The following is a 26673-nucleotide window of genomic DNA, read 5'->3' as shown; positions in this document are numbered from 1 at the left end:
CGTTAATTAAAGAATTAATTGAAACGCCTAGATTTATGCTTAATAAAATTATGAAAAATTATATTTAAGCTCAAATAATGATTAAAAGTCTAAGTTTGTAATTTGGGAATTTTATATGAAAGCTTGGTTTAATTCAAGATTAAAACGCACTAATACGTCTTATTTAAATATTAAATTAAAAGTCCTCGATTTAAGCCAAATAAAAATATGATAAAATTCAGGTAAACTTAAATAATTATTTGGGACATACTCTAATCAATGAAATTAAGAAAAACTCAAAAATGTGAAATTTTACGTCTAGAGGTAAAACGATCATTTTACACCTAAAAATTAGTAAACGTCATGACAGTGTCTTAAATGCTGTTTTATATGCTAATATGATTATTTTCAATGATTATGGATGTTATGAATTTTTATATGTTAAATTATGATTTTTTTAATTGTCTATGGAATTTTTGTGATTTAATTTTGACATTTAAAAGACATGTTGCATGCTTGGTTTAAAATAAAAACGATATTATTATGCATGTTTTTATAAAGTGATGGAAATACGAAATGTTGAAGGACGTGAAGGGATTGTGACTAAATACGATGATATGTTTGAAATATCGTGAGGGTTATGGTCCCAGTGGGAGCCCGACGATCGTGTTTTCGTTGATACGAATACAAATACGAATACGAATACGTTAATATGTTGATACGTTGGCCAAGGCTCAGTTGACCGGTGAGAGTGTTGTTGATGTCCTCGCCGTCCAGTATTGTGGTTTTTGTTAGATGGATCCATCGCCCAATACGATTAAGAATACGAGTCACAATCACGATCGGAATTCAACAAACATGAATATGATTATGAATATGAATACGAATATGGATATGAATATGTTAAATAAATATGAATATGTTAATATGAATATGTTGATATGAAAATGTTTATGTTCAAGTTTATGCATTATTATGAAAATGTTAATTTAAGTACAAGTATTTTTCACTGTTGTATATGATCTGTATACGTATTATTTGTCATCAAAGATATGACAGTGTTGAGTCTTTAGACTCACTAGGTGTGTTTGATGCAGGTGAGTTTGATGGAGGTCTTGATGGTTGACCTGACTGGACTGAAGGTGCACATAACCCTTTGGACCAGCGCTTCTACTTTCCGCAATTTAAGTTTATGAGTTACGTTAAAGTATTTTAAGACTTTTATTTATGCTTTTTAGAGATTTTGAGAGGTTTTGTGAAACCCCGATTTTTTTCAGAAGATAAGAATTTTTATGATAAGCATAATTTTGGGATAAACCAAAATCTAAGATTTGATATGATACTGATACCAGATAAAGATCTAAGATTTGATATGATACTGATACCAGATAAAGATCTAAGATTTGATATGATACTGATACCAGATAAAGATCTAAGATTTGATATGGTAATTATCTTAGATTTAAAGTTTGATTCAAATTTCAAACACAAGGATAAAATACGATCAGGATAGCAGTCATCCCCTATAAATAGGAGAGCCATGTCATTAGAAATTCACACCTCCATATTTTTGAAATTTCCTCTCTAGTTCTCCCTAGAAATTTTAGAGACTTTGCTCTCTTAGTGTGCCGAGTATCGAAGCTCTGAAGCAGTCCAGATCCAGGCTCAGTTTCGAAATCCTATCATCACCAGATCTCTTTTTTTTCGAATTATTCAAGGTAAGTGGGTTTTTGTATACTATAATTTGCACACTTGTCTTTCGTAAGTGGGTTTTTTTGTTATACTATGCTTTGCACACTTCTCCTTCGTAAGTGCGCTTTTGTTATGTATATATTCTTTCGTAAGTGAGTTTTTGTTTGCCACACTTGTTCTTTGAAGTGGACTTGCGTTTAAAGAAATTATAATTTGTGTACGAATCTCCCTTCAGTTTTTCAAAGTTCGTTCGAGCATAATTCCTTGTTCATTATATGTTTTCTTCAAGATTTGTCAAGTTATTATGTTCAAAGCACTGTTAGAATTCGATTGGATATGGGAAAGGATTTTCGAACTATGACCCTTATACGGTGGGATGGTAACCGTTGTACGGCCTCACTCCATAGAGGATTAACATATTGGGCAGGGTCTCACTCCTTAGAGGATTAACAATAGGAGACTGATATCAGGAAACCATGGAAATGAGATGACTTTCAGTGCTATATGAGTATGCTAAACAAGTATGATGTACGAGTATGATATGTGATGACATGTTATGATTATGAAGTATGAGTATTCGTTATTATTCAAGTTACGATATGCTATGTAAAATTTGAATTCAAGTATATGTATATGTTGTTTCATGTCTCGAACGGCCCCCCACTTGGTGAGTAATTCCCAAAATACTCACCCTTAGTTCCTCTCCACCCAGATAACAACAAAGAGCAAATGGATCAAGATGAGCAAGAGCAATTTTGGGGATGGTAGAAGATCTCGAGTTATTCCAGAAGTTTTAAGGCTTCCGCACTATTAAAACATTTTTAATCAGTTTATTTTAGTATTTAAGTTGTAAAGAGATTATTTTGTTGATTATGAGAAATAAACTGGTTTTGGTATATACTGTACTGCAAGGCTTGTTTTTTGACGATTATGTGATTGTTGAGCAACGCCGATGTCGACTAACCCCGGTCTCGGGGCGTGAAATTTAAGTGGTATTAGAGCCGCCAGGTTCATAATCCGGGTGGGAAAAAAATCGAAAAATAAAAAATAAAAAAATAAAATAGTTTTGGTGGAATTTTTACTCGAGGCCGATGCTATCCCCTCCGAAACGACCCAACGAGCGATTTTCACGACTAAGTCGCTGAGGTAGGGGTCGAAATAGCCAAATTCCTTCGTTTAGGCCTCCAAAACCCGCTTTTTTGCCGTTTTAGGAAAGTTTCGTAGAGGCTATAACTTTTCGTAGGAAATTCCAAATTTGATTCCGCCACTTGTTCTGAACTCCATGTAACATATGCTTTCAACCCATTTGTTAATCTCGAAAATTTCTGTTTTTGGAAATTTTTGAAAAATCTCGTTCGATCAATCCGACCGTCCCCTTTATTTCACAAGTTTACTATTCGGTACCTTACATATTGATTATTCATATCTTTGATTGTATTATGAGCATTTCCATTTTTCTTGATTTCAAGAAATGGCTCGTATCCGGATCACAGCTCGCAAGAGTGTCACCACCCCCGTACTAGATAAGGATGAGATTATCAAGAACCTTCAGGCATCCCTAGTTCAAGAGAGAGAAGACAATGCAGAATTGGTAAGGGATTTGAATAACCTTCTAGCCACAAGACACGACTTAGAGGAGCAGAGAGAGCACCTCCAGTCAGACGTCCAGAAGTTTTCTCACTACTATGATAAGGCAGAACAAGAACTTGATGCGACCAAAGAGCTCCTAGCAGCTGCTCAGGCCGAGATAGCGGAGCTTAAGTCTCAAAGAGAACAAATCTGCTTTACGGCGGTGCAACATCATAATCAAGATGCAGCGACTATCCAGGAACTGCAAATGTCCGTGCATAACTTAATCCTACACCATGAACAGCTCATCAACGAGGTCCATCAGCTGGAGGAAGTCATCATCAATGTGAAGCTCGAAATAGAACCAATAGAAGGCCCAATGGAGGATGAGGCAGTTGGAGATGGCGAGATTGTAGACGATTGAGTATTAGAATCACTAGTTGTAATAAGGATTTATAATCCAATTGCTTCTCTTGCTTTCTTTTCCATTTCGAAGACTTTGATCTGTATTTCCTTCAACTGAATTCAATAAAAAGTTATTTGATTTATTCCTTGGATCATTTCGTAATTGAGCCATTATTATCGCATTATCCTTGTTGTTACAACAAATTCTTAGAACTTGCAATTGTAGGAAATGGCCGGCAGACCCCCGAGACAAAACCGCAACCCGCGCTATGCTAATACCAACCGTGATGACGGAGAGGAGGGTGGACCCCCGCCAGCAGTCAACTTGAGCCAATCTGATCTCATGGCCATCGCCACGATAGTAGCAACAACACTACAAGGGTTGGGGAACCCAAATGCCAATCGCCAACCTCCTCCACCACCACCAAATGGAATCAAATTCCACTACAAATCCTTACGAAAGAATAGATGCCCAATATTTGTGGGTGATTTAGATCCTGAAGCAGCCCAGAGTTGGATCAAGAATGTAGAGACGCAACTATGATTGCTCGAAATCCCTGAGATACTCAAAATGGACGTGGTCGTACCTTTTCTGGAAGACAAGGCGAGTAAGTGGTGGGAAGCAGTTTCACCTGTCATGACTGCTGCAGGACCAATAACGTGGCAACGTTTTAAGGATGTTTTCCTTAAGAAATACTACCCAGCAAAAGTTAGAATGCAAAAGCTCAGTGAATTTTAGAATTTTGTCCAGACTCCGGAGATTTCGGTGGTAGAATACACCTCTTATTTCAATGCGCTAGGAACTTATGCCCCGACGATCATGGCAGATGAGGTCTTGAAATTGCATCGCTTCAAAAAAGGGCCGAATAGTCGAATCTAGTCAGCTTTAGCGGTTTATCAGCCAACCGATTTCCCAGATTTGATGGGCGCAGCAATCCGAGCTGAGACAGACATTCGGCGAAGGGAAGGAGAAACAAGAACAAGAGACCCTTTAACGACCAACCGTCTCAGAACGAACAGAAATTTAAAAGGCAAAACCAGTCTGACAAACAATTCGATGGAACTTCGTACGCCACAAACCACTCAGAAATTAGGCAGTGCCCCACCTGTCATCTCCGACATAGAGGAGAGTGCCGTCAAGTAAGTGGAACTTGATTCGGTTGTGGGACTCCGGGACACCGCATCGCAGATTTGTCCTGTAGCTTCCAACACAACAGTCGGACCCAATAAAGGAACCGGACCAAAAGCGGGAGCAAATCCCATCAAGCCAAAAGAAAACAAACCAAACGCCCATGTGTTTGCCATGACGAAAGAAAATCCAGATGACGCAAACGACATCGTGTCAGGTACCGTCCTAATGTACAAGTTCCTGCCTACATATTATTGTGGCGCTACACGCTCTTTCAGATCTAAGAAATTGCTAATAAATTAGGACATGAGCCGGAGACTTAGTTGAGCCTTTTTAGAATGACAACACCTATAAGTAAGACTATTTGAGATTCATAGAGACTAAATGACTAAGACGACGTCCCATCCTTTACGTCAAGATACAACAGTATAATCACGTAGAAAGGAAGCCACATGGGAGAAAGAATGCGAGAAGAATATTCTTATCTATTCAAAGATCAAGCCAACCAAAGTTTCGAGGACGAAACTTTGCATAAGGTGGGAGGGATGTGAAACCCCGATTTTTTTCAGGAGATAAGAATTTTTATGATAAGCCTAATTTTGGGATAAACCAAGATCTAAAATTTAATATATGATATTGATACCAGGTAAAGATCTAAGATTTGATATGATAATTATCCTAGATTTAAAGTTTGGTTCAATTTCAAACACAAGGATAAAACACGATCAGGATAGCAGTCAACCCCTATAAATAGGAGAGCCATGCCATTAGAAATTCACACCTCCATATTTTTGAAATTTCCTCTCTAGTTCTCCCTAGGAATTTTAGAGACTTTGCTCTCTTAGTGTTCTGAGTATCGAAGCTCTGAAGCAGTTCAGATCCAGGCTCAGTTTCGAAATCCTATCATCACCAGATCTCTTTTTTTTCGAATTATTCAAGGTAAGTGGGTTTTTGTTATACTATAATTTTCACACTTGTCCTTCGTAAGTGGGTTTTTTTATTATACTATGCTTTGCACACTTCTCCTTCGTAAGTGCGCTTTTGTTATGTATATATATTCTTTCGTAAGTGAGTTTTTGTTTGCCACACTTGTTCTTTGAAGTGGGCTTGCATTTAAAGAAATTATAATTTGTGTACGAATCTCCCTTCAGTTTTTCAAAGTTCGTTCGAGCATAATTCCTTGTTCATGATATATTTTCTTCAAGATTTGTCAAGTTATTATGTTCAAAGCACTGTTAGAATTCGATTGGATATGGGAAAGAATTTTCGAACTATGACCCTTATACGGTGGGATGGTAACCGTTGTACGGCCTCACTCCATAGAGGATTAACATATTGGACAGGGCCTCACTCCTTAGAGGATTAACAATAGGAGACTGATATCAGGAAACCATGGAAATGAGATGACTTTCAGTGCTATATGAGTATGCTAAACAAGTATGATGTACGAGTATGATATGTGATGACATGTTATGATTATGAAGTATGAGTATTCGTTATTATTCAAGTTACGATATGCTATGTAAAATTTGAATTCAAGTATATGTATATGTTGTTTCATGTCTCGAACGGCCCCCCACTTGGTGAGTAATTCCCAAAATACTCACCCTTAGTTCCTCTCCACCCAGATAACAACAAAGAGCAAATGGATCAAGATGAGCAAGAGCAATTTTGGGGATGGTAGAAGATCTCGAGTTATTCCAGAAGTTTTAAGGCTTCCGCACTATTAAAACATTTTTAATCAGTTTATTTTAGTATTTAAGTTGTAAAGAGATTATTTTGTTGATTATGAGAAATAAACTGGTTTTGGTATATACTGTACTGCAAGGCTTGTTGTTTGATGATTATGTGATTGTTGAGCAACGCCGGTGTCGACTAACCCCGGTCTCGGGGCGTGACAGGTTTAGTATAGGCTACACTTTTTGAATAATGCTTTTAGGTTTGGTAAAGCGTTTGATGATTTTACGATATAAAATACTTTCCTTTGATTTTTGAATGTTAGTTGATTGATTATTTTTAAAATGGTACCAGGTATTTTCAAAGTATTTATATATATGTAAGAGAAAAAAAATAAATTCTAGCACTTTTTAAGAAAACAAATAAGTAGACGTTTCATGTTATATATGTGGTCGGACGGCCTCCACTTGCTGAGTGCCGACCATATTACTTTATTTTATGTTCATTTAAAGTTTTAGTTGAGTTTTTGCTATAAACGCTTCTGCATATTTTTATCATTTTAAGAATTTTGTTGTAAAGAAAATTTTATGATTGTTTTTGAATAATAAACTGGTTTTGGTTTATACTACACTATGAGACTTGTTGTTTTCGATTGTCTAGTTGTAAACAATGTCTGTTGTATGATTGATTATGAGTAATAAACTGGTTTTGGTTTATATATATTGTACTACGAGGCTTGTTGTTTTCGATTATGTGGTTGAAAACAACACCGGTGTCGAATAAACCCGGACTCAGGGCGTGACACTAAATGATTCGTCCCCAACTGAAAAGTTCGAACATAATTTCAGCCCTGGAACCCTTGTTGAATTCTATGGGGATGATAAAGGCTTTGAAGGTGCTTGGATAAATAGTTCGATCCCACGGCAGTTGAATCTAGAACTATTCTGTTTCCTTGATAGCCTAGTTTCTAACCACCTATATTGCGGACATTGAGTAATCAAGGCTAATCTTGGATGCTAGTTGAGATCAGAATGCCCTATCTTGTATTCGGAGTTCGTATTTTGTTGATCTGAGAAGCTATCTACTTGCGTAGTTTGGCTTGTATGACTTGCTTTCTCGATATTCATGCATACACACACCATTTTTTGTTTCTTTGTTCCCTTAAGTTTTTGCTGGTGGTAGAATAATAGGTTTTCTTGAAGGTTCTGGAGTTGTAGCCATGCTTTCTCCCCCGTTGAGTGAAAATGAAATGGTGCAACTAATTGTTAAAATCATATCCCTTACCATTCTGGGGTTGGATTTTTTTGGCTTGAAGCTTTATGATGTCATCCGGGTAAATCAGGTGAGCTGAATCGGGGCAATCCACCGGATCTGATAAGAGTTTCTTATGTTTAAGGAAAATGAGCAAGGAAAGATATATTTGTGATGAAGTTATATCTCTGTGTAATATGACTGTTGCGACTGTAACTGTGAGAACCGATTTTTTAGGATCTTAGATTATGGTATGAAGTGAGAAAATATATTGAAATCCTTGTATTTGAAATTATATTATTGAAAATCTTAATTATAAAGTCAATGATATTTGTACCAAGACATGCAAATTTCGAAATTTGGGAAGGGGATTTACAAGATTGAAATATCCTACAAGATCTAAAGGATTAATGCATGATATGGTAATCAAATTTTCGAAATTTTATGATATCCTATTCCTAATGGGTGTGATGCTTGGATACAATGAAGCTTTCAAGGTAATTAGAAATACATCAACAAAGTTTGCTCAAAAATCATCCCATCCCTTGCACCTAGATTTCCAATCAATCAAGAGCAATGGATTAGGGAATAAACCTCACAACCTAGGTAACTCAATTTTTGAAAAAATGGCAAGGATATTGGAGTCAAATTTATGAGATTTGGCATGATTTTTGGTATGATTTGAGTACCAAATTTAGCTCCACTCTCCTCTCCTATAAATAGTCCATCAAACCCTAGCATTCCCTACACAAATTTTCGAAAATCCCTTGCTGAAATTCTCGAAATTCAGCAGCTCCCCTAGCCGAAACTCTGCTCGAAAAATCGTCCCAAAATCGTCCAAGAAATCAAGCCGAGGTACTGTCCGATCGAAGAAAAAGAAGTGATCCAAGTCTAGCATCGTGCACTCCACGTTTTTAGCATCAAGATATACTGTAAGTGGGATTGTTTTAAAGTTGAAATTTTCGAATTTATGCATATGTTGTTTCGAAAATTTGTCGAGTACAATTCTTGTCCTACTCCTTTCTTGTGTTGATTGTCATACGATTTTAAGCACTGTGAGGAGTCGATTGTATATGAGTGGGAATTCCAACCATGACGTAACCTTACGCAGTGGGGGATAACCGTTATACTGCCTCTCCCCCTTAGAGGAGTAAAAATTAGGGACTGACGTCAGTAAATCATAGAAAGTAGATGAATCGCAGTGTTGGTCAATGTTATGCATGTGCTATGAATTATGTTTGCAAGTCTTGTGTTAAATGTTTAAATTTTCGAAATTATGCATGTTGTTTTATTGTGCTCGATTCGCCCCCACTTGCTGAGTATTCCCAAAATACTCACCCCCCCTTACAACCTTTCCCAGAGAAATCCGAGGAGGAACTCGAGGAGTAGGAATCGGAACACTTTTGGGGCTGGTGATATGCAAGACCAATAATAGATTATATTTCGAATTTTATGATTAAATAATTGTAAGACGTTTGCGCATTATTTACTGTTTCGTTTTGAGTTGTAAGACAATGTTATTTCGTTTGAATTATGATTTATAAACTGATTTCGGTTTACACTGTACTACAAAGGCTTGTTGTTTCGATTGTGTGATTGTTAAACTACGCCGGTGTCAATCCCGAATCTCGGGGTGTGACAGTAACCTGCAAACAAGATGACGAACTCGTGAATGAGCGCCGGAGGGGTGTCCGGCGTGGTCAATCTGATGCTTAATTCAGCAGGTTCAAGATGAAGACAAGGGATAATATATGTGAGAATATATGTAAATGCTTGAGAATTTAAAATTTTAGAATCTGTAAATAAGATTGATACATGCTATTTATAGGAGGAAAATCTCATGATTACCTTGTTTTCAATGTCCACCTGCTAAATATGGTAAGGCGGCTGCTCATATCATGCTTCTGATGACTTCTCTAACATGTCAAACTCATGTTGTTCTGACAGAAATGATTGTCAAGCATAAGGTAGCTCATACTGGAATACTTGAGTGTGGTACACTTCTCGAGGTAGCTTGGGTAGAAAGTTCTCGGGAGCTTGTATGAGAGCCCGAACTCTTGATTGCCCGGGGAGAAAATATCCCGGGTAATCCCATGCTCAGCTGTTGAAGAAAGTGATCTGCATATTGATTCTGTTTTGGACTATCACCACTTTAGAACAAGTTTTCTTACTGGAAACATCTTTAGAACAAGTTTTCTTATTGGAAAATTAACTCGAGTAGGCCAAACGATAATATATATAATTTTTGAGAAACCAAACAAATTAATTGTTGTGTTAAAGGCGATTCGTTCATCAATTTGGCTTAACTCAAGCTCGAACAGAATTCGAATATAATTGTTCAGGATTGAAGTTCTGAATCTGGGAGTTTTTCTTATTTTCAAAATATTTTCTCGTATTTTTTTATTAATTAATGTAGCATAAATTTTTCTTTTGTACATTAGCACATGAGAATTGTGACAAGACTTTTGTAGAAAGAGGTTATTATATGTGCATGAACTGGAGCTGATCCCGTTTCCATTGCAGTTTACTTGAGAACAAATAATATATATATATATATATATATATATATATATATATATTCCTTCAAAAAGAATATTAGTATATATACTCGTATGCTAACTAACTTTTTAATTAATTTGGTGAATTTTTATTTAAGATTATTATTACACCATCGTTATATAAGTTTATTGATTTTTTTTTTTACTAAAATAGCTTTCTTTTTAAATATTTAAATCATTTCTTTATTTATATTTTTAATCATTGTCTATATTTTAAAAATTATAGATGACTATATTACTCCTAATAAAAAATACAGAAAATCATTACTTTGGAAGTATCAAATATTATCATGTTTAGATAATTATTAAATTATATTGCGTGCAAAATGTCACTAGTTATATCTTAAAACTCAATCTAATTATCAAAATATTTATTATAAATGATTTAAAAAAAAAGAATATATAGCAGATCTGTATGCCTCAAATATTATGTAAAACATACAACGTCTGTGTAGCGACCGCTAATATATATAATCAGTCATACAAGATTATTATTAATTTAACTAAATAAATAAAAGGCACTAATTATTTATGTCTCAAAATCCAATCCAAATCTTTGGTCTTTCATATTTTTATTCGTGAGAGATGTCAATGTTGTCCATATTTACAATAAAAAGTAATATTTTGGCATAAAAAGTAACATAAAAATAACATTTTTTCGTGGTCTTCTTCGAATGAATGATGAGAGACGCGACTTCTCTGATATGCTGGGGAGCCTTGATTGTATGCAGTGAGAATGGAATTTTTTTCAAGTTTCTTGGAAATGCCAATTTACAAAAAGCCATTGGTAACCCTAAATCGAGCTTAAAGTGGTCGCGTCTCAAAATTTGTGGATATTGAATGCATTTTTTGGTATTGTCGATTAACGTAATGATATTAACACGTTGTATGGATCTGCCATATTCAATAAAGTCTTGCAAAGAAATAATCCAGAGATTAATTTCACTATGAACGACACTCAATATGTGAAAGAGGATTATCTAACATATAGAATATACCCGGAATGTGCTACTTTTGTGACATCTTTTCCTCGTCGGAAGATCTCAAGAGAAGATTGTTAAAGAAAATCATTAAAGATAGATTTAAATTAATATAACCTTAGGGTACACGAAGAGGCAGGGCGGGACGGGGGACGATTTGACATCTCCTGTCCCCAAATTCCATCCCCACCCCATATTCGTCCCGATCCCCGCTTTTCGGGTTTGGAGAAGCTTTTTTGGGTTCAGGGATTCCCCGAACTCGAACTCAAGAGGATCAAATCCTCATTCCCAATCTCATTCTAGTTTCAAAAATATTAATTGGACAGAACGGAGGTGGGGCGGTTTGAGGAATCCCCGAACTTATAATTATACTATTATTATTAATGATAATATTAATATTAATAATAGTATTATCAATATTATTTAATAATAAGAATATTATTATTATTATTATTTAGGTTGGTTCGGGGATAGCATCCTCATACCGTCTAGAACTATTTCGAGGATTTAAAAAATCTCCGAACTCGAAAAAATAAGAGATCACCGTCCCTCATTTCGATTTTTCCCTGTGGGGCTTTGAATCCATGGGGAAAATTATAATCCCTAGTTCTAAGCGCCAAGAGGCAGAAAAGTAACAACCAAACAAAAGGTAATTCTTTACTCATGCTTTAATTTTAATTTAACTTTTGGATTGATTTGTGTACTGTGGCATACCTTATTATTTTGTAAATTTGAAATAAATTCTGAAATCAACCTTCATTTCGATTTTACTTACGCGTTATGCCGTGATTTAACAACTCATTTTGCTAAGATACGTCTGAAATATACAGAGATGTTTAAGCTTAATACGATGAGTAGGTCTTTTGTGAGACGGTCTCACGAATATTTATTTGTGAGGCGGGTCAACCCTACCGATATTCACAGTAAAATGTAATACTCTTAGCATAAAAAGTAATATTTTTTATGGATGACCCAAATAAGATATCCTTCTCACAAAATACAACATGTGAGACCGTCTAACACAAATTTTTGCCTAAGAGATACTTATCAATAAATATCAAAATACAAGTGCATTATAGCACTATAGGGTACTTAAATTTTGAGTAGAAATAAGAAACACTTTATATGGCAGTGTCTACAGCTTTAAACCATCTTGTCTTATTGGAGTGATACCCTGAAAATAAACAAAACATTAGAGATAGATTTAAATTAATATAGCCTTTTGCAAGTGATTATATTAGCTAATCAAAGTTCAAATTTAAATTAAGCATATTTAATAATATATATGATTTGAAATCAATGTATCCATATATCGAATTTTTATGAGTTCAACCCGATAATCATTACCATAATTTTAATTAAAAGTCTGATTTTAAAGTGTTATTAATCATAATCATATTTGATTTTAACAATTTTATAAAACTGTTTTCGAAAAAAAAAAAAAAAAAGGTTGAAACTTATGGTATGTACAAAAGTCATCGTCTGGAAAAAGGCAAAAATATTGAAAATAAATTGAAATTTAATTCAAAATTAAAATATATGAAGAAGTCATTGTATTATAATTCAATTGTTCCTTCGAAAATGTTAAGTCCAATGACTATTTTTCAGGGACATGAATCTGTAGGGTTTTTTTGACAGATTATAGAACTTTAAAAAAAAATTCAAACTATAATGTTTTTTTCATATAATTTATCAAATTATGATAAAAATAATTACAAATAAAAAAAAATACGTCACGTTGCCCCACCCATACAAGAGGTAGGGTAACAAAATGCAAATTAAAAATTAATTTTTTGGCTCCCCACCTCTTGTCCAGACGAGGGAGAGGCGAGAGAGGTCTGAATATATATTTTAAAATTATTATATTATAATTTTTTAAAATATAATTCTATATTATTTTTATTTTTCTTATTTTATTACATAAAAAAATAACATTGTATTTTTTTTTTTGTAGTTGTGAAAATTTGTAATAATTTTTTTTATCTAAATATAAATCTAACACATTTTTAATATTATTTGACGATTTTTTTAATTAAATATAAAAGATTTTATTTAAATGTGATGATATTGGGTTGCAATAATGCTAAACAATCTTGATTTTGATGTTAATATATTTATTATTATTTTTCTAACATATTTACTAAAGTGTGCATGTAGCTGCTATATGTCAATTTAGAAGATTTGAGAAGTTGAAATTCAAATATAGTCAAGCTGGAAATTTAGCGACATGTAGTATTTTAATGATATCTATCAAACCAGATATCTAAATGACCAGCGGGCAAAACGGTTGGAAAACTAACTCAATTCTATATTGTTGTTGTTTTTGGATACATTATTGAAGCATTTTATATGTCTTTCAGTTACCAAAATATTGCATACAAAGTATTTCATAAAATAGTTCAACTAAACTGTTTTTATTATTTCAACTTACATGTCTTTTAAATTCTTTTCAAAATATTTAGTCACTATCTTAGAAAGATTATTTTGAATTTGTTCGATTTTGAACCGAACTCTATATAAGTTTTTGATATCCGGTTCATTTTTAAACATTTTAACAACTAGCTATTGGAGCTACAATATTTGTCTTATACCGATCATATAAAATGATATAAATAAATTGGACTAATTCTTTTTAGTTGATATCATTTTTAATAATATCTTTATGTATTACATGAGGGCACTTCTTACTTGATGGCACTTCTTGCATTTAAGACCCCGAAAATAATTAAAAATACTATAACTAAAAAGAATTAGTTTAATTTTTTTACATCGTTACATTTAAATAAAAATCATTTAAATTTAATTAAAAACACAAATTCATCGAAATAATATTAAAAATATGTTAGACTTATTTATATTTAGATAGAAAAATCTTGGAAAAAATATTTTGATTAATACAATTAAAAATAAAATTCTCATAACTATAAAAAACAAGTAAACTATTTTTTTATATAATAAAATAAGAAAAGTAAAAATAATTTGATTTATATTTATATTTTAAAAAACTTTATTAGAGAAAATGTACTATGATTTTATTTTTTATATAATAAAATTTAAATAATATTAATAATTTTAAAAATACAAAATTATATATAATAATAATAATATAATATACATTTAATATGTGACTACAAAAATATATATTCATACGTATATATAATATAACTTTTGCACTCTCCTGCCTGTACAAGAGGCGGGGGAAGCCAAATTTTATTTTTAAATTCTGCATTTTGCTGCCCCTCCTGTTGCAGAAATATTATTTTGACACGACTCTTGATGTTAAGCTCATTAATGAATACACAATTTCTCTAAATCATTCTGAGATAAGATTCTAAGAGATTTATTGATTTTTAATGACTTTTGTAAATTTTAAAAGTCTAGATGTATTCAATTAAGACTTTTATATACTATGTAGAAGCCTAGTGATATTCAAAACAAACTTTCATAGAGTTTTAAAAAGTCAAGTGGTATTCAATATTGACTTTTAAAAACTCTATAAAAATCTATATGTATTCAAATTTTCAATAGACTTTTAACAAATTCATAGAATTCATTAACATACAAATATTAAAACATAATGTACAACTATAAATTGTAAAAAATTGTATTTGGTTCAATCCAAAGATTTGGATTGATTTTTAAAACTTCTATATCATACACAAGCTATTTATTTCTCTCTTTGTCGCCACATCACCTCTCTTTTTATCTTCTCTCCTCTCATCTATCTCTATCACTCTCTCAAATTTTCGAAGTGTATCTCTATATATATTTACATATTTCCTTTCAAAAATTTTCATTTTTTGGCCGATTGTTCATTTAATAAATTTTTTTATTTTAATATTATAGGAAATTTTGAATTCTAGAATTGATTTTTTGATTTTTAATTTATGATTCATACAAATTAATGTAATATTCAATAATAATAAAAAAGATTCCAAAAAATGTCGCTTGATTCTTAATAATTGAATAGTCTCGCAACAACCATTATTTTTTAAATTCTTTTTAGCATTTTCAATTAGTATGTAAGCTATGATATTTTTTACAAAATTATATCCACACAATGCTAAATAATATTCTTTTTCACATGTATATTATCAATTCAAAAACAAGTTTACAGATTAATCAATTGATGTATTTTAAAAATGTTATAAATATGCATAGAATCTCACATATATATACATGTAATGATTAAATGATTTAAATTTTAAATAAGTAAATTTATTTATTAATATAAATATTGAAAAATTATTTCAAACTGAATATGTTATATATGTCAATTAATTATTTGTTCAACGAAATTAATAAAAAATAATATATTATAATTAAGTAAATAATTTATAAAATTTTATATATAAAAAAATTCACAAAAGTCTGTAAAAATCTTTTGAAAAAGTCTACATGAATCCACATAAATTTGTTTATAAATTATGTGAGATTCTGTAAAAATCAATAAAAATCTATCAAATCCATAAAAGTCTATCATTTGAAAAAGTTATTAAAAGTCATCAAAACTTTGAATTTAATACACTTCACTAAGTTATGATACGACGTGCCACTCGAATAGGCACTCGAATAGAAATGTTGATCTATTGCATGATGAACATACCCATGAATTCTTAAATAGAATAAAGGAGTACCTAATCACGAGTTAAACTTGAAGGTCGGAACTCCTGTTACGTTGATGTGGAAGCACAGATCATTTTCTTGTATTATACAATGACATTAGATTGAACGCGACTAAGGCTTGAAAACCATGTATTGAAAGGACAAATTCCGACGGAAATTAATAGGAGTCATAAAATGTTTATTTCAATAACGTCATTGACCTATTCTGGTCCAATACTCTCTTTTAAATCCCAACGAAGATAACATTCTTTGATTTTATCATACGGAATGATAACGCCAGGGTATTAAATCATTGAAAAATGCAAACTAAAACTACAAGAAAATTTAAATTCTTCAAACCAATTGGAATAAAATAAATTGGGCGGAAAGAAATGGATCACGTCAGCGTGATTTCTAGCCTGTAGGCTATGCGCGCAACTATCCTGTTCGGATTTTCCCTTTCGAAGTCTCCGCAAGCATACATTTTTCTCCGAAACAATCGTTTAATCCTAACCTGAAAAATAAATTAACAATTTACCCAGAAAATCAAGGCACACAAGTTGTAAAATTCTTCTGTTGATTTAGCGAAAAGTTGATTCGTAGTGGTTTAAGGGGACGAGTGATTTTAGTGGTGTGGCCTGAATTCTCTTCACTGGCAGGATTTTGTCCTGTTTCAATCGATCGGTTCAGGCGGCTGTATGACTTGTCATCAAGAATTCGAAGAATTATTGTTAGGATTAGCAGTTAGGAGTTGTAGTACAGACGGAGAAAGAGTGCCATGGGTGTGTTTATCAATGCTCATGGCCAGCCTTCCGCCGCTATCTCCGGCATTCGTCAAGTCCGAGCTCAGTCTACGTCGTCGTATCATCATAGAATACGCCCTGTTGGATTATCTTACGCTCGACGATGGTTGAATCCGCATTACGCGCCTTTCAGGTACCATCAATTTTCTTGTGTAAAAATTATAACATGCAAAGGGAGGTAAAGTGAATGTAAATTACCCGTTTTTAAACTCCTTTTTTTTCGACAAATAAAAATAATATTTGCTGATTGCACCAAAAGTGGAAGGGTTTATGCTTGGAAGTGCAAAATTGATTCTTTAAGTAGGCACGGATGGAGGTTCAATTACAAGCTGAGGCAGACGAATGTGTAAAAGTTCTGATTGAGCTAATTGAATTTATATGGATAAAGTCTATGATGTAAAACATTACGTGCAAAGTTGATGTTGAATTGCCTTGAGAACGTTTGGCTTTGGCCAAATTTTGAACTAGTTATTGATTATGTGTGGTGTAGAGAGCTGGGAGGAGCGCATATATTAACCGCTGCATTTAACATCAAGTATTTTTTTTGAGATTAAGCAAAGGATAAATCACTGGGGTTGTTCCGATAGTATATTTCAGCTTTTCCTTTTATTTCCTTCAATGATTTATGGTCTGTGATTCTATATTTGAAATGGACTAGAATTTTCTGCTACCAACCATGGCCGTTAACTGCCTTTGTGCAGTTATATTCTGTTGGTTGTGACTTCTGTATGGTTGCCATGCGCTATTATCTATACCTTTAATTAAGAATGTGTGCCCTTTCGTAACTACCTTTGGTCACCAAATGTAGATTTCCTAATCCTTTTTTCCGATATTGCATTTACTTATTTCTTAATGAATATATTTTTTTATGTTTTTCCAAAATTCTTCTCCTATTTGTAAAATTATAATTATCAACTTCTTGCAAATTGAAACTATTGGACAAAATATAAATTTTTTATTCTATATTGTTAAGTATATGATTCATCTGCAGGCTTAACACTTTTGGCATACAGTGTTCATTGGTTAATACTGATGGCTGCCATTCAGTTGAGACCGTTGAAGTTCATGAGGATACTATGTCCCTTGAGTCAAACTGTGTAATTCCAGTTGTTTATCTCGAGTCTGATACTCTGGAGACTGAAGGGCTTAATTTACTGGTCGGTGATTCTTATGTGGATACTGTTTTGACGACACTGCCTGTAAAACTTGCTTGGTCTCCCTCTTCCCCATTCCTCAGTATCATTTCATCTTTGAAATTATGCAAGTCTAAATATCTTGATTTTGGTTGTTCTTTCTTTCCTTGGGATCATGTAGGTCTTGTCAGAGGAGGAGCAGAATGCAATTGCTGCCACTCCTGCTCATCCAGCTGGGCTCTATGGTTTGTATGCTCCTATACCGTGATAGCATTCTCGTTGATTTGATGGACAATTTTCTGAATGAATTTTCATCTAGAGAATAAAACTTCCACAGAAAATTATGATTTCCCGCAAATGTAAAAAAACCATTCTTTCGATAATGTAAGTACCATCTCATTTCATATTTCCTATATAATGATTATTTTCGATCAACCTTGCACCACTCTATAAAACTACAGTTCAGATATAGAGGCACTTGCATATTCTCCAGGGATTTCTGATATTTCCATAGAATTAGAGGATTGCCTTGGTTCTCAGAGTTCAGTTGATAAACCTCCGTTTCTTTGTTTTTTTTCAGTATCAATATTTTCATTTCAAAAGAATATCACTATGACATATATTATCTTTGGTTTTACTAAAAAGTTCTCTTAATCTGAGCAGACTGATTTCATGCCGATTCATGCGTGTAAATATTCTTACGATTTCCGAATTTTTTTTGTAATATTTTTCTTCAAATGGAAGTGGTTACATAAGATGATATATCTGCAGCGTTGCTGTTTTGTTTATTCATGTTGCTCAGTATTTAACAAAACGTCTCTTGTACATTAGCTTTATACGCTTGCTGCTTGGCTGGGAATTCAGTTGAACACCTCTGGAATTTTGCTTGGCCTGCTGCCATTGCATCGATTCATCCCAGTCTTCGTCCTGTGGCCGTCATGGGCTTTTTTGCAAAGGTATCAAATCCACATAAACCACTCTTTAAAGCAGGAAACCACTCTTTAAAGCAGGACCTGGGATTAGCTTCTTAACCATCTGCATGTTGTAATAGTTCGCAGTTATTGTTGGAGGCCCTTTAGTTGGGAAACTTATGGACCGCTGTCCAAGACTACCTGCATATAATTGTTTGACTATTGTCCAGGTTCTTATTCTTCAATTGAATTCAACATTACTGGAACTGAAACCTTTAATTTCACTATCTTACACTCGTGTTTATGTTCCAGGCAGCTGCTCAATTGTTATCTGTTGGAATCATAATCCATGCCCATACTGTCCACCCTACCGTGTCTTCTATACTTGTCAAACCTTGGTTTTCTGTGCTTGTAATAGCTCTGGCTGTTGAAAGGCTCTGTGGATTGGGTCTGGGAGTCGCGATGGAGCGTGATTGGGTTGTTTTGGTAGGTCCTTTTTGGTTTCTTCGTTTCTTTTGCTGCAGCATCTCCTTCAGTCTCTTTAATATCTATGATTTCATGCTTTTTAAATAGTCCGGAATACATTTATTTCAGTTGGCAGGGACAAACAGACCTATCGCTCTTGCTCAAGCAAATGCAATTCTCAGCCGTATAGATCTCGTCTGTGAGGTGATTGTCATTTGTAATCTTTTTTCACATTTTGTGATATTTATAAGTATGTTTAGACGGATTAGAATTTAGTAGTTAGCTAAAATACTAAAATAGTAATGGTTCTTGTTCAGTATTAAATCCTGGTGCTAATAATTTTGTGGTCTTGTACAACTGCAGGTTACTGGAGCTTCACTATTTGGCATTTTCTTATCCAAATATGAACCAGTGACATGTTTAATGCTGGCTGCTAGTTTGATGACATGGTCATTGCCTGTTGTGGTAGCGTCGTCAAACTTAGTTATTGCAATATTGTTGAAACTAGTTGATCTTCTGATTTTTTTTTTCTTTTTTGCATTATGTAGGTTATTCTCGGATGGGTAACTAATAAGCTTTCTGCTGGAGTCCTGGACCGTGCCAAATGTCCACAAAGTGGATGCAGTTGTTCCTCTCCATTATCTATGTTAGATCCCAAAAATATATGTAAGTTTTAGTAATCTATGCTGTTCTAGATTTTGGATTTTTTGATTGTGCTAATTCTGCTTTTTTTTTTTTTGTACAGTGGCTACCAGCATAGAATCTATTAGGCATGGGTGGCTTGAATACCTTGAACAACCTGTTCTTCCAGCAAGCCTTGCTTATGTGTTGCTCTACTTCAATGTACTTGCTCCTGGTGGTCTGATGACGGCTTTTTTAACACAACATGGTAGTGCTTAGACACTTAAACTAGCTGAATTAGCTTCCTGGATGGCACTTACGAGTTTATGGATTTCAACAAATTCTGTTAATTTTTTCCCATGTTGGTTTTGAATAAAAATCTAGAATTTATAATTGCTGTCAAATTTAAGATTTGCATCTATGATTCCTTGATCACTTTATTTTTGAGCTTGGTTCGGATGCATGGAGAGGCGGGTGAAATTCATTTTCTTGATTGGTGAAACATAGTTCTGTTGAGATGTAAAGAAACATAAAACATCTTTGATAGGAAGCATGATTTTGAACTGAAGTTCAATATCTCTATCTAAAGCTGATACCAGAAAGGCGTGTGATGAGGGATCTTCAGATGAAGTTACAGGGAATACATTCAAGCATCAAGTTACCAGGAGACTTTTGGTCCACCTAGTTTATCTTTGATTTCCAATGTCACTCACGCCAATGAGGTGATTGGTTGTGGTTAATTAATTGGTTATGATGCAACAATGTTTATTATTCATGGAAAAGCTATGTAGCTTTTTTAAGATGGCAACAGGATGAGAATAGTGACTCTATTGCCAGATAGAGATGCTAACCACCCTCGTCCTTTTTCTTGTCCCCATTATTTAAAATGACATCGAGATTTATTGGAAGAAGTTGAAATGGAATTCTATTGACATTTTTCTTTTGTGAGATTATGATAGTGAGGGAAGGTGTCAGTGTCATAAAGGTTGAATGATGAAGATGTGTATTTGAGATAAATGTAAACATATGTTCATATTGCAAATGATCTGGAGTTGTTAATAATTTCTTTGATATTCTATTGATGATGAGTGTTTTTGTATTGATATATTTGAGATTTATTTCAGGTCTAAGACCTTCGATTATTGGGGGGTTCAATGTATTATTTGCTTTAATTGGTGTTGCTGCAACATTTGTATCTGCAAAGATGGTCAAGCGACTTGGTATTCTCGAGGTTTTTTTCTTTCTGCACATTATATCTTGCTGGATTTATTTCTTTTGTACTGTTTGCGTTAATCTTTCGCAAACTCAAAGTACTTCTTGTGGCAGGCTGGAGCAGCTGGCCTCATCTTTCAGGCTTCATTTCTCATGATGGCTGTTGCTGTGTACTGGACTGGCTCTGTTTCTCAGAAAATTCCATTTCTATTCTTCTTGTGTTTAATTGTGAGTTCCTTTTCTGTTTTCATCCGCAAATGCTGGATATATTTATAAAATTGTGAATGAGTTTAGGGGCAACTTTATATGTTTTATTCAATTATGACTGAGGCAAACACTCGTTGATGAAACATAAAATAGACCATCCATTTAAAAAATAGCACATGTTATTGAACATGCCTAATGAGTTTAATGTGATACAATTTGAATATGTTAATCATGTTTTGTATTTATGTTCGGAATAAATTGCATCCTTTTATTCTTTTTGGCTGCTCATTATTACGATTCTATAAAAGTGAAACCTTTGTTCGCTGTGTATTTTGCAAGTTTTTAGCTATTCTTCATTGATGCAAACATGTTGATTCATAGAATTAAATTACTTGAATGATGATTAGGACTGTCAATATTTGCTTTCATATTCATTTGAAGTTATGCATTGTTATAGGGACAACTGACTTTTAGCTTATTTCGAGAGAACTCATATTTCAATAATTTGAGGAGTAGTTTTTCTTGTATTGGCATAAATAGCCGCATTGAATTTTGCCAAAACCATTCTGTACAAAATTTGTTCAGATTTTGTATGGGTTTGACGACTTATGTATAGTTCAGGAATTAACATAATAAACAATCAAACTGCATCTGTGCTCTCTACTGATTTTGTCAAATGTTTTGACTAGACTTGGTAAACTTGTGATGCATGTTGTCCTCTATTGCTTGTTTGGATGCATATGCTTCAATTCATGTACTGTCTCTAGTTTGAATGTTGTAAGATTCTTGTTCTGCTTTGTGATGCTTACTTCTTAATTCTTATGATCTTATCTTCACCATGGACCTTTCTCTTAAGCATGCTGTGACCTAATGAGATATTTCCCACGAACAGGTATTGTCTAGATTGGGGCACATGTCATATGATGTTGTAGGGGCACAGATTTTACAAACTGGGATCCCAGCATCGAAAGCAAATCTTATTGGGACTACAGAAGCTTCTGTTGCTAGTTTGGCTGAGTCGGTAATGCTAGGGATTGTGATGATTGTAAATGATGTTTCGCATTTTGGATTTCTGGCAGTGCTGTCACTTTTATCAGTGGTTGGGGCAGCTTTTTCATACTGTAGATGGCTGATGAATCGAACTGATACACAAAAGAGTCTCTTTTCTTTGAGCCATCGTTTTCATGATGCAAGTGGTGTGTTCATGCTCTTTATCCATTCTTTGAATGATTACTATTATTCGATTTGCTCTCTATCAAATTTTCTGCTTTCCAATTGCTGTGTGTGCCTCATGGTTTTCAGCTAAAAGAATGGTTGGAACTAATTGTAGTACCAATTTCAGAATCAATTATGGGGAGCTTAGAGAATATTGAGTTTATTTTTGTAGGTGAAGTTTGATAATTATGCTTAACTTTTTATTGATTCCAAGTTGTAAGATGAGATCCTTGCTTGATTAAAAATCCAGGTCGCAGAATATGAATGTTTGTGAGGAATATTGTTTCCATAAAGATAATCAATCTCTTTGGTTCACGAGTCACCTGTCTTTAGCTTACTTGAATTTAACCAGTGTGATTTAGTCCTTAGGGTGTGTTGGCTGTATTGATGGGATGACAGTGTGATTGATCATTTAATTGATGAGGATTGTTGTGATGTGATTGATTAAGGAGCCGTCATTCCTCTCTTTTACTGCATCCTCAGACAAAAAATATGAGTTGTTAATTTTACTTCGACATTTACACAACCACCACCATTGCAGTACCCAAATTTTCCACTACCATCAGATCTGCCTACCAAAAAGCATCATCGTCACAGAGCCACTGGTCATGTTTTGCTGTTTTCTTTTTCCCCTTGCTTCCTCTTATTCTTTTTTTACACTCGGATTCTTTTTTTACACTCGGGTGCTATCTACTGGTTGTGAAACTAGTAATATGATCTTTGAATCTTCTGTACCATGACCTTGAATCTTCCATGGTAGAAACAGTTGAAAAGTGAATATGGGTGGGTTTGAGGAGGAGGCATTTTACTTGTATTTTGTAATTCGAAGGGGTATCTTTGCATTTTACCTTGTAATTTAGCTTGCGATGTTGACAGTGTTAGAAACACATTTACTCTAGGATTTCTGATCAGGCCAAAACATGGATTTGTGCCGGGTGGCAAGATAACAAGCTGGAAGAGAGATGGTAACCAAGGAAGGAACTAAGCCTGATTATTGAGAGATTCTACTTTAGTCATACCAACTAAACACAACATTGAAGTTTACAAAATTCAAATTCTTTAATATATTAACGGTTTTTATTGATCTGGATTATATGAGGTTGCATACATCAGAATTTCTGTACACTAATCAACTGATTTGCTTGTGTTTACAGCTGTAGCGATTCTGCAACAGTCAAGCGTTACACACCGACGGAAACGAAACTCCAACATCAAGGGGCTGTGACCCTCCATTTGGTTGAATGCCCGGCATTACTAAAGTGGCATCAGATTGTGTAGAATCTCACAATGTACATATATCTAACGATATATAGCTGGTAAATTTATAGCAACCATGCTTTTTATAGCAATTTGGCCACGGGGAGTGTATATTAGTTGAGACAGAGTGAATAATTTATCATGAATAGTAATTTTCTTGAGAAAGTTTATATACACAGTCATTTTTCATGATTTAATCTAATAAAAAGTGGCCGAAGAAAAAAAATAATATATTTTGTCAATTGTAAAATATTATTTAAAAGTTTTTACCACTTCTGACTACGTCAATCAGAAAATCCACCAAATTGCCTCAAATATTATCGATGGAAATTTTAGATTGGTAGGATAAGTCGAAAATATTCATTTCCAATAATATGTAAAGAAACAAAGCCTTTATGACATTGATGATAGTTGGATGAATGGCTGGAACGAAGAAGAAGTTCCGAAATATAATGTCAAAAATTTCAAAAACCTTGTTTCGATAGAGGGATTTGAAATCATAAAATTTAAATCGATTGGATTATTTGGATGAATTTATATTAAATGAATTTCAAATCAAAAATTTTGTTAATTAAGTAGATGTAAAGGTTATTGTGTATGTCATTTAACATTCATTATTGGAATATATTGTCCAATCAAATGTATAAATCGAAACAAAGCCTGATACATATTTTCAATAAGAGGAATAAAGAGAGGATACTTATCCTCCCACTGTGGACAATACTCTCATTCATTCATATTTTGTTATGTGTCAATGATTTATTTTTTAAATTTGATCAACTTGCTCAACCACGGTTTCATAATTTTAAAACAAAATTTACTTGCCACGTGTCAACCATCGGTTGGTTCAGGACAACGCCCTTACAACAGTTTCGACCGCTCTCATTCATTCATATTTTGCCATGTGATAATGCTTTTTTTTTATTTGATCAACCTTATGGTTTCGTAATTCTAAAATAAAATTTACTTGCCACGTGTCAACTATCGATTGGTTCAGTACAACGCCCTTACAACAGCTTCGACCGAACCATAAAAAATGTGGTATTCCATGTAAGTTGCCAAACATCGAACATGCAATGATTTCCTATATAACCTATGAATATGACCTATCATTCTATTTTATTTACCAAAAATCAACCTTGAGTTGTTGTAGAAGATAGATATAAAAAGAATTATATATAAAACTAAATATCGGTTGATACACAAAAAAAAAAAAAAAAACCTTTCCATCCTAATCAATTTGGTCTGGTATATATAGTTTGCAAATATTAAAAAAAAATTAAAAAAAAGATTCACAAGAATTCTAATTGATTTAATAATGTTAATGTTGAGGATCAGGTTGAGTTTAGAAGGGGGGTTGAATAAACTCAATGGCCAACTTATTAAATTCTTCCGAATGATGTGCTAAAATCCTGTTAGAAATTTTAACGATTCGTGTTCAAGTATAAAGACCAGCAGATCACAAGATAATGTGCGAAAAACGATCTGTTGGTTAGTGGGTGAAAAATAATAAAGCCGAAAAGCAGTAGATAGCACAAGGTTTGTTTCTGGAAGTTCGAAGATGAATCTTCTACGTCTCCCCTTCTTCTGTTTCCAGAAGGTATCACTAAAAGACTTTGGTGAATACAGCACAACAATTGTACACACCCACTTCAACATGACTTACCCTTCGCCTATTGAAACTCTTAGCTTTACAACTCAACTTCTTGAATGATCTTAAGTTCTGGAAAAGACTCTTTTCCAGTTACAAATTCTTCTATCAATGAAATAGTGAAGTGAATAGCTTGAGAAGATATAACGAAAAATAGCTAGCACAATATGATCTCAATGATCAAGAGTATGCAATGAAGCATGTGCTGCTTTTTCAGTGTTTGAGCTCTTTAGATAACTGAAAGTTCTAACAATGCTCGAATGATGTTTTTCAATTCAGATTTTTGTTCAATGCTGCGTGTTGCTTCACGAAATCCTTCATATCCATATATAGGCTCTATTCAACGTTCAAAAACTGAACGGTTCTTTTCTTTTTGGTGGTTCAGCTTTATTGCTTAAAATGGACCCTGCAGAATACATCAAAAGTAATCAGTCGCAGTTCATACCAAAAATGGTATACCGTCTTAAATGTTCTTGTATAGCATTTAATGGCATTTAATGAAGCAATAAATGCTGGTATCACGTTAATAGATCAACGGTAATATTTAGAGACTTTGAGATACACAAGATTCTGTTAGTGTATATTTCGAATTTTGTATCCTTCTAGTTCTAGTTTTAGCTAAGAAACAGTACTTGACAAGTGCTACAAGTGCTTCTGTTTTTCTGCTATTTTACATCTACTGGTTTTGTACTAAGCCAGCATCTACTGGTTTTTACTAGCATCTCCACTTTTACTAGCATCTCCACAATAAATTTAAATCTAACAATTTCCTCCTTTGTGGTGATGCCAAAACCTAGATGTTCCTTAGACGTTAAGATGAATAGATAAAACAGATTACGAAGCAGATAAAAACAGTTATTATCCAGAAAAATTACGTAAAGCACAAATTAGTTAAGACAAGAAAATAAAACTACTTTGTTCCAATATCTCTGAAAGTAGCTTCATCTGGATTTTGATCCCTTCCAGAAGAATGAGGTCTGCTGCTACTCGCTCCAGTTTTATCTCCAGTTCTATCTTCTTCCCCCTTTTTGGCATCATCGGCAATGACCCTAGCAATTAAGTCATCCATTCGCCCAGATAAGTTGTGAATGCCATTAGTCAACATCTCCAGATATGGAGCCTGATTAGAAACTCGATCATTTAGAGCGGTGAGAGATTGAGATTGAGAATAGATCTTGGCATCCATTAGGTCCATGGTGGTAGAGATTGAGCGAAAAAGACCATCATGCTCGGTGAGCCGGGTAAGTATGTCAGATTGAGCAATCACGAGCTGACTGGAACTTCTGGATATGGCTTGTCGAAAAACAATGGTTTCAGCATTCATTTTATGCACAGATTCCGTCGTTTTATGTA

At 33.8% G+C, this 26673-nt stretch overlaps 2 protein-coding genes across 7 annotated transcripts in view; both read left to right on the top strand.

The window, feature by feature from the left end:
- The window catches only part of LOC142519341 (protein AGENET DOMAIN (AGD)-CONTAINING P1-like), a 61030-nt gene extending 53341 nt beyond the window's left edge, over window positions 1-7689 (top strand). Inside the window, exon 3 of the mRNA XM_075622325.1 lies at window positions 7654-7689. Coding sequence (XP_075478440.1) covers window positions 7654-7668 — 15 coding nt within the window. The 3' untranslated portion in view covers window positions 7669-7689. The remainder of the gene's footprint in view (window positions 1-7653) is intronic.
- Window positions 7690-16215: 8526 nt separating this feature from the next.
- On the top strand, window positions 16216-23843 carry LOC142518526 (solute carrier family 40 member 3, chloroplastic-like). Of its 6 annotated transcripts, none has more exons than XM_075621315.1 (15): window positions 16216-16781; window positions 17640-17847; window positions 17963-18026; window positions 18613-18737; window positions 18833-18922; window positions 19005-19178; window positions 19287-19361; window positions 19521-19622; window positions 19706-19823; window positions 19903-20046; window positions 20903-21009; window positions 21105-21218; window positions 22090-22386; window positions 22500-22584; window positions 23567-23843. In XM_075621315.1, the coding sequence occupies exons 1-15, from the start codon at window positions 16624-16626 to the stop codon at window positions 23635-23637; spliced, it is 1932 nt and encodes a 643-aa protein (XP_075477430.1). In that variant the 5' UTR covers window positions 16216-16623; the 3' UTR covers window positions 23638-23843. The 6 variants fall into 6 exon arrangements, with proteins under 6 accessions (XP_075477430.1, XP_075477432.1, XP_075477429.1 ...); XM_075621317.1 differs by having other exon boundaries at window positions 19266-19361; window positions 22540-22584; XM_075621314.1 differs by having other exon boundaries at window positions 19266-19361.
- The last annotated feature ends 2830 nt before the right edge of the window (window positions 23844-26673 follow it).

Source organism: Primulina tabacum, chromosome 11 (genome assembly GCF_025594145.1).
Source record: "Primulina tabacum isolate GXHZ01 chromosome 11, ASM2559414v2, whole genome shotgun sequence".
Lineage (NCBI taxonomy): Eukaryota > Viridiplantae > Streptophyta > Magnoliopsida > Lamiales > Gesneriaceae > Primulina > Primulina tabacum.
The sequence above is the reverse complement of the archived record's forward strand: the minus strand, read 5'-3'. Positions and strand labels throughout refer to the sequence as shown.